Source organism: Hylobates moloch, unplaced genomic scaffold (genome assembly GCF_009828535.3).
Source record: "Hylobates moloch isolate HMO894 unplaced genomic scaffold, HMol_V3 SCAFFOLD_17, whole genome shotgun sequence".
Lineage (NCBI taxonomy): Eukaryota > Metazoa > Chordata > Mammalia > Primates > Hylobatidae > Hylobates > Hylobates moloch.
This window is the reverse complement of record NW_026652292.1, coordinates 33,666,339-33,678,714: the sequence shown is the minus strand read 5'-3', so window position 1 is coordinate 33,678,714 and position 12,376 is coordinate 33,666,339. Positions and strand designations below refer to the sequence as shown.

Below are 12,376 nucleotides of genomic sequence, written 5' to 3'. Positions count from 1 at the left end.
CCCCCCCCCCCCCCCCCCCCCCCCCCCCCCCCCCCCCCCCCCAGATAGCTGGGACTACAGGCACATGCCACCATGCTTGTCTAATTTTTTTGTATTTTTAGTAGAGACAGGGTTTTGCCATGTAGACCCTGCTGGTCTCGAATTCCTAAGCTTAAGGGATCCACCTGCCTTGGTCTCCCAATGTGTTGGGATTATAGGTGTGAGCCACATCGTCCAGCCAATAACATTTTTAAATGTTACTATATGGTTTGTAAGGAAACATTCTTATTTTTAGGAGATATGTGCAAAAGTATTTAAGAGTGATAAATGATGTCTATACTTTCAAATAGTACAATAAAACAGAAATATACAGGAAGAGAGAGAATGCAGATACGGCAAACTGCTAACAATTGTTGAATCTAGGTATTGGGCATGTGGACTTTTACTGTATTTTCAACATTTTTGGCTGCTTGAAATTTTTTATTACAAAGTGTTTTAGAGGATTAAAATACTTTTTTTTTTTTTTTTCTGAGACAGGGTTTTGCTCTCTTTCCTGGAGTGGAGTGCAGTGGCTTGATAGCTCACTATAGCCTCAAACTCCTGGGTTCAAGCAGTCCTCCTACCTCAGCCTTCTGAGTTACTGGGAATACGGGCACACGCCACCACACCGAGGTGGTTTTTTATTTTTTGTAGAGATGGGACTTCATTACATTGCCTAGGCTGGTAAAATACTTTTTTTTTGTGACAGAGTCTTGTTCTGTCGCCCAGGCTGGAGTGCGGTGGCGCAATCTCGGCTCACTGCATCCTGCGTCTCCCGGGCTCAAGCAGTTCTCCTGCCTCAGCCCCCCTAGTAGCTGGGATTACAGGCGTGTGCCACCACGCCCGGCTAATTTTTCTATTTTTAGTAGAGACGGGGTTTCACCACATTGGCCAAGCTGGTCTCAAACTCCTGACCTCAGGTACCGCCCACCTCCACCTCCCAAAGTACTGGGATTATAGGCGTGAGCCACCTCGCCGAGCCAGTAAAATACTCTTTAAAGGAAAGATAGTATCTTAGCAGATTTAGTTGATCCTGGAAAGATGGTAGAAAGTAGTTATTTGGTTGAGAGAATTATAATTTTATTAAAGAGTATTTACAGTTTATCTTGAGAAAAGTTTGCCCTTGTCCTCTAGTACAAAAAGATTTATGTATTAGTATAGAAAATGCCTGCTTATGGCTGGACATGGTGGCTCACGCCTGTAATCCTAGCACTTTGGAAAGAGGCCAAGGCAGGCGGATCACCTGAGGTCAGGGATTTGAGACCAGCCTGGCCAACACGGCAAAACCCGGTCTCTAATAACAGTACAAAAATTAGCCGGGTATGGTGGTGTGCGTTTCTAATCCCAGATACTCAGAAGGCTGAGGCAGGAGAATTGCTTGAACCTGGGAAGCAGACGTTACAGTGGGTTCTGATTACGCCACTGCACTCCAGCCTTGGCAACAGGGTGAGACTCCATCTCAGAAAAAAAAAAAAGATAATGCCTGATTAGCACTTTGAGAGGCCAAGATGGGCAGACTGCATGAGCCCAGGAGTTCGAGAACATTCTGGGCAACATGGTAAAACCCTGTTTATACAAAACATAGAAAAATTAGGCGGCTGTGGTAGCATTCTCCTGTAGTCCCAGCTACTTGGGAGGTTGAGGTGGAAGAATCAGCTGAACCCAGGGAGGTCGAGGTTGCAGTGAGCTGTGATCATGCCAGCGCACTCCAGCTTGGGTGACAGAGTAAGATGCTGTCTCAAAAAAAAAAAAAACCCAGAGGCCAGGTGTGGTGGCTCATGCCTGTAATACCAGCGCTTTGGGAGGCCGAGGTGGGCAGATCACCTGAGGTCAAGAGTTCAAGACCAGCCTGACCAACATGGAGAAAGACTGTCTCCACTAAAAATAAAAAATTAGCTGGGCGTGGTGGCGTATGGCTGTATTCCCAGCTACTCGGGAGGCTGAGGCAGGAGAATCACTTGAACCCGGGAGACGAAGGTTACAGTGAGCCGAGATCACGCCACTGCACTCTAGCCTAGACAACTTCGTCTCAAAAAAAAAAAAAAAAAAAACCCCAGAAAATACCTGATTTAAAAAAAAGATAGTAGAAAATTACATAATACTTTCGAAACTATTCATGTTAATGTACTATTTATTAAATTTATTAAGTCTGTAGTTTTTTCTTTTGCATTATGTAACTTCAATATGATGTGTAAAACATTTATTTCTTTTACACAGATGACAACCCGTGTTGATGGTCATTCCTGGGCTCTTTCTGCGATAGATGAATTGAAAGTAGATAAAATAATTACACCTTTAAACAAGGATCATATTCCAATAACTGATTCACCAGTTGTTGTACAGCAGCACATGTTACCTCCAAAGAAATTTGTTCTCCTCTCAGCACAGGTATGTACGTATTCTGTTATGGTAGTGACAAAAATAAGCGATATATAATATTTTTGTCAAGTTCTCTGAAGTAGTGGCTTAATGGAGTAATTTTTTTTTTTTTTTTTGAAACGGAGTCTCGCTCATCACCCAGGCTGGAGTGCAGTAGTGTGATCTCAGCTCACTGCAACCTCTGCCTCCGCAGATCAAGCGATTGTCCTGCCACAGCCTCCTGAGTAGCTGGGATTACAGGTGCACACCACCACACCTGGCTAATTTTTGTATTTTTAGTAGAGACGGGGTTTCACCATGTTGGCCAGGCTGGTCTCGAACTCCTGATCTCAGGTGGTCTACCTGCCTTGGCCTCCCAAAGTTCTGGGATTACAGGTGTGAGCCACTGCACCCAGCCTTCCTGGTTTCTTATTTAACTTTGTTTATTGAGATTTTTCCCAGGCATGCAAGCTTATAAGTAGTCAAGATTATCAGTTATCATTTGATATTTTATTTATTTTATTTTATTTTAGACAAGGTCTTACTCTGTCACCCAGGCTGGAGTGTGGTGTACAGTCTTGGCTTACTGCAACCTCTGCCTCCCAGGCTCAAGGGATCCTCCCACATCAGCCTCCTGAGTAGCTGGGATTACAGGCGTTTGCCACCACACCCAGTTAATTTTTGTATTTTCTGTAGAGACAGGATCTCACTAAAGCCCAGGCTGGTCTCAAACTCCTGAGCTCAAGCTGTCCACCCACCTCATCCTCCCACAGTGCTGAGATTACAGGCGACAGCCAATCTTCCCAGCCATCATTTGAAATATGTCATAGTTGAAAAGCTTCTTCTCACTAAGGTTTATAAAAGAATCCACTTAGTTCCTTTTGTTTATTGATTGGTGCAAAAACAATTGAGGTTTTTGCCATTGATTGTAATGGCAAAAACACCATCCTGGCTAACACGGTGAAACCCCGTCTCTACTAAAAATATAAAAAAAATTAGCTGGGCATGGTGGCGGGTGCCTGTAGTCACAGGTACTCGGGAGGCTGAGACAGGAGAATGGCGTGAACCTGGGAGGTGGAGCTTGCAGTGAGCCGAGATCGTGCCACTGCACTCCAGCCTGGGAGACAGTAGGAGACTCCGTCTCAAAAAAAAAAAAAAAGCTGTAATGGCAAAAACCTCAATTGCTTTTGTACCAGCATAATACTGTGATAGTTTTATTTTGTCCTTTAAGTCTTTTGATCTATTTGGAATTTACTCTGGTATAAGGTATGACTATGTTTCTAGCTGTTTTTTTTTTTTTTTTTTGCCTAAATTGATATAAATAGTAGCAACATGATTAATTAATAATCTAACTTTAATTCTCTGGTTTGAGGGGCAGCTTTGCCGGGGCAATTGCATTAAGTTTTCTTTATAGATACATAGATCTACTGGAGGTTGAGTAGAGATGTAGATGATCTTTTTGACCAGTTGTACTTTTTATATCACCTCAGCCAATCCTGCCTCAGCCCCCTGACATGCTGGAAATACAAGTATGGGCCACCATACCCAGCCTACTTTGTATTGTTGAATGGTTTCTTTTTGTTTGTTTCATTTATTTTATCAAATAAGGTAGCAGAGTCAGTTGCTATCAGCCAGTCTTGGTAAATCTCTTATTCATGTTCTGTCTTCAAATTTCTTAGGGGAGCCTTATGTTTCATAAACTTAGACCTGTAGATCAACTGAGGCATCTACTTGTGAGTAATGTGGGTGGAGATGGAGAAGAGATTGAAAGATTCTTTAAATTACATCAGGTAATTATATATATACTTTAAAAAAATGTGATGCTATTTTAAACAGTGGGAGCCATAGTTTATGTAAATTGGGACTGGAATACTGTAATAAATAGTTTTTTTGTTTTTTTTTTTTTTTTTGAGGTGGAGTTTCACTCTTATTGCCCAGGCTGGAGTGCAATGGCACGATCTCGGCTCACTGCAACCTCTGCCTCTCAGGTTCAAATGATTGTTCTGCCTCAGCCTCCCTAGTAGCTGAGATTATAGGGATGTGCCAGCACTCCCGGCTAATTTTGTATTTTTAGTAGAGACAGAGTTTCTCCATGTTGGTCAGGCTGGTCTCGAACTCCCAACCTCAGGTGATCCGCCCACCTTGGCCTCCTAAAGTGCTGGGATTACAGGCCGTGAGCCACCACGCCCAGCCATAAATAGATAATCTTAACAATATTCCTTTCTTTGCCTAAGTCACTGTATGTGAACTGACATTTGAAAGCAGGATTAATATAAGTCTTGTAGTGAGCTTTCAGATTTTTATTCTCTGTTGTTGATAAATTCTTTTTTTTTTTTTGGAGACAGAGTCTCTCTCTGTCGCCCAGGCTAGAGTGCAGTGGCGCGATCTTGGCTCACTCTAAGCTCCGCCTCCCAGGTTCACGCCATTCTCCTGCCTCAGCCTCCCAAGTAGCTGGGACTACAGGCGCCCGCCACCATGCCCGGCCAATTTTTTGTGTTTTTAGTAGAGATGGGGTTTCACCGTGTTAGCCAGGATGGTCTCGATCTCCTGACCTCGTGATCCACCTGCCTCGGCCTCCCAAAGTGCTGGGATTACAGGCATGAGCCACCCTGCCTGGCTTGTTGATAAATTCTTATTGAAGTCTGCTAGTAAGAGTTTCTTGTTCAGGTTATATGATAAATGGCTTTTCATTAAAAGCAGAAGACATTTAGGGACAAGTTCTTTTTTGTTTGTTTGTTTGTTTGTTTTGGTTTAATGACCTGAGGAAGAAACTTGAGGCAACAGTGTAGAGATCGTAGTATTTCAGAGCCACAACTGGAATTGATACGGTTAAAATTGGGAATAGTTCAAAGTTAAGTATACAGACTCTGGATTCAAAGCACCTGTGTTAAAAATCCCAGCTCCACCACTGAGGTAAATTACTTGACTTCTCTGGGCTTCCGTTTCCTTGTACATTATAATAGGATGTGGTATGAAGATTAATATATGCTAAACTCTTAAAATAGTACCTGACACATGGTAGGTATTCAATGTTACCACTTATTGTTATTTTCTAGAAAGCAGAAAGACCACAGGAAGAAAATTGGAGACATAAGCTGGAAACTAAGTCAGAATCTAGGTTAAAAGGAAAAGAGAGCATCCTGTAATCCTAGTGCTTAAGATGAACTTAAAATAAAACCAGTAGTGTTTACTTGTCTTTTTAACACTAACTGATTTCATTCAGTCAGCAAATATTTATTGAGCGCCTGCTCTGTGCTAGATACAGACTTTAATACTGCATCTAGCAATACACAAATCATTTTAAAATTTATGTTTAATGTAAGGCCAATATTCCTCTTTTTACAGGAAGACCAGGCTTGTGCAACTTGCCTTATTCTTGCTTGCTCCACTGCTGCCTGTGATAGAGAAGTATCTGCCTGGGCTACTCGGGCTTTCTTCAGGTATATGAAAGTTTTTTTTATTTGTTTGTTTTTTTACTGGGCCACTTTTTAAAATGATTTTATTATCAATGTGATAAAGCCTTGCCAAACAGTTGAGTGACTATGTAGACAAATTACCAAAATTCATCTGCAAAAGGGTGAAATCTGGGGAGATTATAATGGTAATAGAAGCAACTAAATTAGCATAGTTTATGCATTATTACTTTAACTCTGGATTCTGTTCTGTAACTTCTTGTCTACTTTCTACACTTTGTTCTACCTCAGTTACTGTCTCATCTATCTTTTTTAATTCCCCAAACACTATGCCAATTCTGCTTAATATGTATCATTAGTATTGAAGGCTTCTGGATTACTTTAAGGAAACTTGGTAGCAAAGAGATATTTCTATTTAGAAAATATTTAAGAATTTGAAATGTGATTTTGTTAGAAACGTTTTTTGAAGTACTATCTAATCATAACCTAGTATGAAAATTACAATGCCATTTACTCACAAAGTAAATTCTATGCATTGCATATGTTTTTCTTAGAAGTTATCAGAGTCCCTTATAATTCTTTCTGGTAGCAGTTTCAAGTCCACATTTACTGAATAAATATTTATTATAAGTCTTATGCATATATTTTACTGTCAGCACAATACATTAAAGTCTCTAATGTTTAAAGCATTTATTTGGAAGCTAAACAGGAAAAGGAACAATTCCAGTTTTTAAGATGGATGGTTTGTTTTACTGAATAAACTCAACCTCTTGTCATAAAAATAGGTATGGTGGTGAAGCACAGATGAGATTTCCAACCACTCTTCCGCCTCCAAGTAATGTTGGTCCCATCTTGGGGTCTCCTGTCTATTCTAGTGAGTATGAAACATCGAAATGAAATTGTTTCCAATTGTTTGAATCTTAGAACCTTTATAGCAATTTTTATCAATAAGCCTTTTCATTATGTTTTATTTACTGCTAACTGTATAATTGATGAATACATCTATAGATTCTGATTCTTAAAAGTGATCTATTAATATTGAATCCTTAATGTAAGGAAGCAAAATAAGATGTAACCAATCATATTTACGTAACTCATTTGGTATATATTCAGAGGGAAACAGATGAATTATTTAATATTAATTAACTCCCACATCAGTGTTTTCCAAGGTGGGAGTTGTTAGAAACTTACTAGAAGATGAGTCCCTAATTCTTGCATATATCATGGACAATGTAACTCCTTTTTATGCTTAGAAATAGCCTCTGTGGCCGGGCGCAATGGCTCACACCTGTAATCCCAGCACTTTGGGAGGCCAAGGTGGGCAGATCACCTGAGGTTGGGAGTTCGAGACCAGCCTGACCAATATGGTGAAACCGTGTCTTTACTAAAAGTACAAAAAGTAGCCGGCCTGTGGTGGTGTGAGCCTGTAATCCCGGCTACTCAGGAGGCTGAGACGGGAGAATCGCTTGAACCCGGGAGGCAGAGGTTGCAGTGAGCCGAGATCATGCCACTGCACTCCAGCCTGGGCCACAGAAAGAGACCCTACCTCAAAAAAAGAAAAAAGAAATACCTTCTGTACCTAATTTTGATCACATTCAAAAGATTGAGATGTTCTTTTCTAAATCTTTGTATTCTTTCCTTTTTTAGGTTCTCCTGTTCCTAGTGGTAGTCCCTATCCAAATCCATCCTTTTTGGGAACACCATCTCATGGTACCTCTTTTCTTTGTTTTGGATTGGATTCATTTTGAAGTGCTAACATTATGAGTTAACCTTAATGCTTAGTGTGAAAAAGATGAACTTGCCTTATTCCCTTGAAAATAAATATAATTTTAGAAGCGCTGTCCAAGCAAGTTTTGGCATTTGGATGTGAATGCCTTTATTTAGGAGGAACTCCTCTTATAATAAGCCTGGAAAGCCCATTATTTGTCTACCAGGATTAAATTGGACCCTAAAATCTGTGTAATTAGTTCTGTTTCACTGTCAGCATTACAAGCAGTACTTGCAAGTTGGTTTCCTTTTCATTCTGCATTGTGAACACTTGCAAGTCTACCTGGGAGTACCCATCCACATTTAAATCTCTCTTCTTATTAAGGAAAACCAAATTAAATATCTATGTATGTCATTATTTTTGTAAATACTTTTGTGTCTAGATACACAAACTTGGGTTATTGAGAATTCTGAATTTTATGGGTTCTAAGATTAAGAGATTTATGGGTTCTAAGATTAAGATTAAGAGATTTATGGGTTCTAAGATTAAGACTAAGAGATTTGTTTTTCTTCTGTGTATACAAGGTATACAGCCTCCTGCCATGTCAATTCCAGTGTGTGCTCTGGGAAACCCAGCAACTCAGGCCACAAATATGAGTTGTGTGACTGGACCAGAGATTGTGTACTCTGGAAAACACAATGGTATTTGCATTTACTTTTCTCGGATCATGGGGTAAGTTTGTCATGAAATAATGAACTATTGCTCACCTTGTCCCATCTTGAGTAGTTAAATATTTTTAACTCTGAATTTGGGACATCATTTATTCCTATTAAATTTTATTAGCTCACTTGTTCATAAATAAAACTTTTCTGTTATTCCAGTTTTTATGATCTAACTATATTCATTGCTGTGTTTTATTTCTCTTACTCTCTCATGATCTGTATTTGTGTGTGTGTAACATCAAAATACAGTTGTTCTTTAACACGGGTTAGGGGATGCCAACTACCCTTCCTCAACCTTCATGCAGTCAAAAATCCATGTACAACTTTTGACTTTCTTAATTACTAATAGCCTACTATCTAGAAGCCTCACTGATAAGTAATCAGTTAACACATATTTTGTATGTTTTTTGTGTTTTCTTTTTTTAACTTTTGCATGGTGTAGGAGTGTGGGGGAGTCTCGTAAAAACCAGAAAACCTGCTAGACAAATTCTAAAACAGCCATAACACTGATATTTCGTGTTATATGTGTTATACACTATATTCTGACCATAAAGTAAGCTAGAGAAAAAAAATTAAGAAAATCATAAGGAAGAGAAAATATATTTACTATTCATTAAGTGGCAACGGATCATCATAAAAGTCTTCATCCTTGTCTTCATGCTGAGTAGGCTGACGAGTAGGAAGAGGAAGGGTTGGTCTTGATGTGTTGGGGTAGCATAGGTGGGAAGAAAATCTGTTTATAAGTGGACCCACACAATTCAGGCCCATATTGTTCAAAGGTCAACTGTATATCTACTTACATATTAACGTACAGTGTTACAAACTTCCCCATAACTCAGTGACATGTGTCTACAGTTCAACAGGGCAGTTCTTGTCTTGCTGGGCTAACTCAAGGATAGGCAATCAGTTGTGAAGTTAAAGAGAGCTATGCTTATCTTGGCTAGACTCTCACATGTTCAAGGTTATGTTTTCCGGCTGGTCTAGAATGGCCTAAGCTGAAACAGCTTGGTTGTTCTCTACGTGGTTTCTCATCCTCCAGCAGGCCAGCCAAAGATTATTTAGTTGGCGGTGGCAGAGTTCCTTGAGAAAGAGTAGACACTTGCAAAATCTTTATTCTAAGCTCAGAACTGGCTTATCATGTATTTTCTGCCTTATTCACTTGGCCACAGGGAAGTCACAGCGCCAACTCAGATTTAAAAGGTGGGAAATAGGCCACCTTTTAGGGGAGAGACATCAAAATCATACTGCAAAGGGGATAGATATAGGGAGGGATAAATAAATGTGGTTGTTTTTGCAGTCTATCATATTATTTTTGTTAGCTATCATGCCTAATATATATTTCTCTTAGATTTGAGATGTATGATTTCATTCATCTCATTTGCTTAAAAGTATGAAACAGTACAGAGCCCCTTTATAAATTTCCTGTTTACAATTTATTATACAGAGCCTTTTGATTTTTCTTCAGTAATATTTCATTATCTGAAAAACTTAGGTACATCAGGTATGAAAATTTTCTAGTATTCCATTCTTCTAGATAGCTTAGTAAAATGTTAAATGAAACCACTGCAAGTTTTAAAAAGTGAATAAAGCCATTAAATTCCTAGAGAAAGAAATTTATTGTAATTATTTTTATTCATTTACAGCACAATCATTAAAACATTTTTTTTTTTCCAGAAACATTTGGGACGCAAGCTTAGTTGTGGAGAGAATATTCAAGAGTGGCAACAGAGAGATCACTGCAGTAAGTGTGTATAATATTATTTTGTTATTTTTGTGTAGCCAGTTGATGGTATAAATGGTTAGATTGTTTCACATTTCCTGATATTACACAAATAAGATGGCAAAGCTTATTATTGTTATTATTATTTTTTTTTTTTGAGACAGGGTCCTGCTCTGTCTCCCAGGCTGGAGTGCAGTGGCCCAATCTCAGCTTACTGCAACCTCTGCCCTCTGGGGTCAAGCGATCCTCCCACCTCAGCCTCCTGAGTAGCTGGGATTACAGGTGTGCACCACCATGCCTGGCTAATTTTTGTATTTTTTGTAGAGATAGGGTTTCACCATGTTGCCCAGGCCGATCTCGAACTCCTAGACTCAAGTGAACCCTGCCTTGGCTTCCCAAAGTGCTAAGATTACAGGCAGGGGGCCTCAGCGCCTGGCAAGTTATTCTTTTATGTACATGTTTGCATTCTTGGACAACAAACTGCTTACCTTCAGGTTTAAATCTCATCTCTAACATTGATTAACTGTCTGAATATGAGTAAATTACTTAACATTTCAGAGCCTGATACCTCATGGTAAAAGAAGGGGTGTAGTATATCTCCCTTATAAGGTTATCATGAGGGATAACTCAAGCAACTTAATGTTGCTTAAAATTTACTATGTAATACTTTGACATATATATGAATGAAAACTCCATGGACCCAGCACTAATTTCCATGAATTGGCATACTTTACAGACTGCTTTTTGCCCTTGTTGCCCGAGCTGGAGTGCAATGGTGCAGTTTTGCTCTTGTTGCCCAAGCTGGCATGCAATGGCACGATTTCGGCCCACTGTAACCTCTGCCTCCTGGGTTCAAGCGGTTCTCCTGCCGCAGCCTCATGAGTAGCTGGGATTACAGGCGCATGCCACCATGCCCAGCTGATTTTTTGTATTTTTAGTAGAAACAGTTTTACTATGTTAGCCAGGCTGGTCTCGAACTCCTGACGTCAAATGATCCACCCACCTCGGCCTCCACTGAGATTACAGGCGTGAGCCACCACGCCCAGTCCAAATATATTTTTAATTGTGAGGATCTTAAAGTTCGTGAGTTGGGCGCAGTGGCCCGTGCCTGTAACCCCAGTGCTTTGGAAGGCTTGAGCCCAGGAGTTCAGGACCAGCCAGGGCAATGCGGCCAGATCCCTTTTCTACAAAATAAAATAAGATTAAAATTAGTCAGGTGTGGTGGCATGTGCCGGTACTTCCAGCTAATTGGGAAGGAGGATCACTTGAACTTAGGAGGTCAAGGCTGCAGTAAGATATGATCTGCACCACTACACTCTAAGGCAACAACAAGATGCTCTCTCTGAAAAAGAAAAAAAAGTTCAAGTTTCTAAGAATAAGAATGTATTTGCCTAACGGTATATGATTCCATTTATATGAAGTTTAAAAACTTGTAAAATTAATCTATGTTGATAGGAATAAGAAAAGTAGTTACCTCAGAGGTGGGATGACTAATGGCTACAAAGGAACATAGGAAACTTTCTTTGGTGTTGGAGATTTTCTGTATTGTGGTCTGGGTGATGACTAGACAAAAATATATAAAAGTAATCAAGATGTTTTCTTAATATTTGTATTTTATTGTATGTTAATTATGCATCAGTGTTACTGGCAGGAGAGGAAGTGTGTAGGTATTCTTTATTCAGATCAACAGGTGTGAATTGATACAAGAAATAACTTTATAGAGATACTCATTTCAAAATTAAAATTGTTTATATTATAGCTATACAGAGGGTGTGCTTGTAAACTTTTGAAAATTCTTTCATTTTTACAGATTGAAAGTAGTGTTCCCTGCCAACTGCTAGAGTCAGTGCTACAAGAACTAAAGGGTTTGCAGGAATTTCTAGACAGAAACTCCCAGTTTGCAGGAGGACCATTAGGAAATCCAAAGTAAGAATAAATAGGGTTTATTAATTCATCTTTTTCTTTTCATTGTATTTTTTGTTGAGATAATTTACATACTATAAAGTTGGTCCTTTTAAAGTGTGCAGTTTAGTATTTTTTAGTGTATCTACAAGGTTATGCAACCATCACCACTGTCTAATTCTAGAACATTTTCATCACAGCAAGAAGAAACTCTGTACCCATGACCAGCCATTATTATTCATGGACCTTCCCCCAGTCCCTGGCAACCACTAATCTACTTTCTGTCTCCACAGATCTGCCTTTTCCGACTATTTATATAAATTGGAATATTTATATAAATGGAATATTTATATAAATAGGAATATTTATATAAATATTATATTTTATATATTATATAATATACACAATATAATATATAAATATATTTATATGAATATATGTAAATGGAATATTTATATAAATATATTTATATAAATGGAATGTTTATATAAATATAGTTATATAAATGGAATGTTTATATAAATATATAAATGGA

At 39.0% G+C, this 12,376-nt stretch overlaps 1 protein-coding gene and 1 non-coding gene across 3 annotated transcripts in view; one reads left to right on the top strand and one right to left on the bottom strand.

The window, feature by feature from the left end:
• NUP155 (nucleoporin 155) overlaps nucleotides 1-12,376 on the top strand; it is an 88,670-nt gene that overhangs the window by 35,273 nt on the left and 41,021 nt on the right. For both annotated transcript variants that reach the window (XM_032135531.2, XM_032135532.2), the window contains 8 exons: nucleotides 2,236-2,406; nucleotides 4,056-4,166; nucleotides 5,722-5,816; nucleotides 6,575-6,663; nucleotides 7,437-7,499; nucleotides 8,082-8,229; nucleotides 9,894-9,960; nucleotides 11,750-11,865. In XM_032135531.2, the coding sequence (XP_031991422.1) occupies nucleotides 2,236-2,406; nucleotides 4,056-4,166; nucleotides 5,722-5,816; nucleotides 6,575-6,663; nucleotides 7,437-7,499; nucleotides 8,082-8,229; nucleotides 9,894-9,960; nucleotides 11,750-11,865 (860 nt within the window). The remainder of the gene's footprint in view (nucleotides 1-2,235; nucleotides 2,407-4,055; nucleotides 4,167-5,721; nucleotides 5,817-6,574; nucleotides 6,664-7,436; nucleotides 7,500-8,081; nucleotides 8,230-9,893; nucleotides 9,961-11,749; nucleotides 11,866-12,376) is intronic.
• Nucleotides 8,668-8,728, bottom strand: LOC116457151 (U7 small nuclear RNA). The gene has a single exon (XR_004244923.1). It is a non-coding gene; the product is annotated as a U7 small nuclear RNA (small nuclear RNA).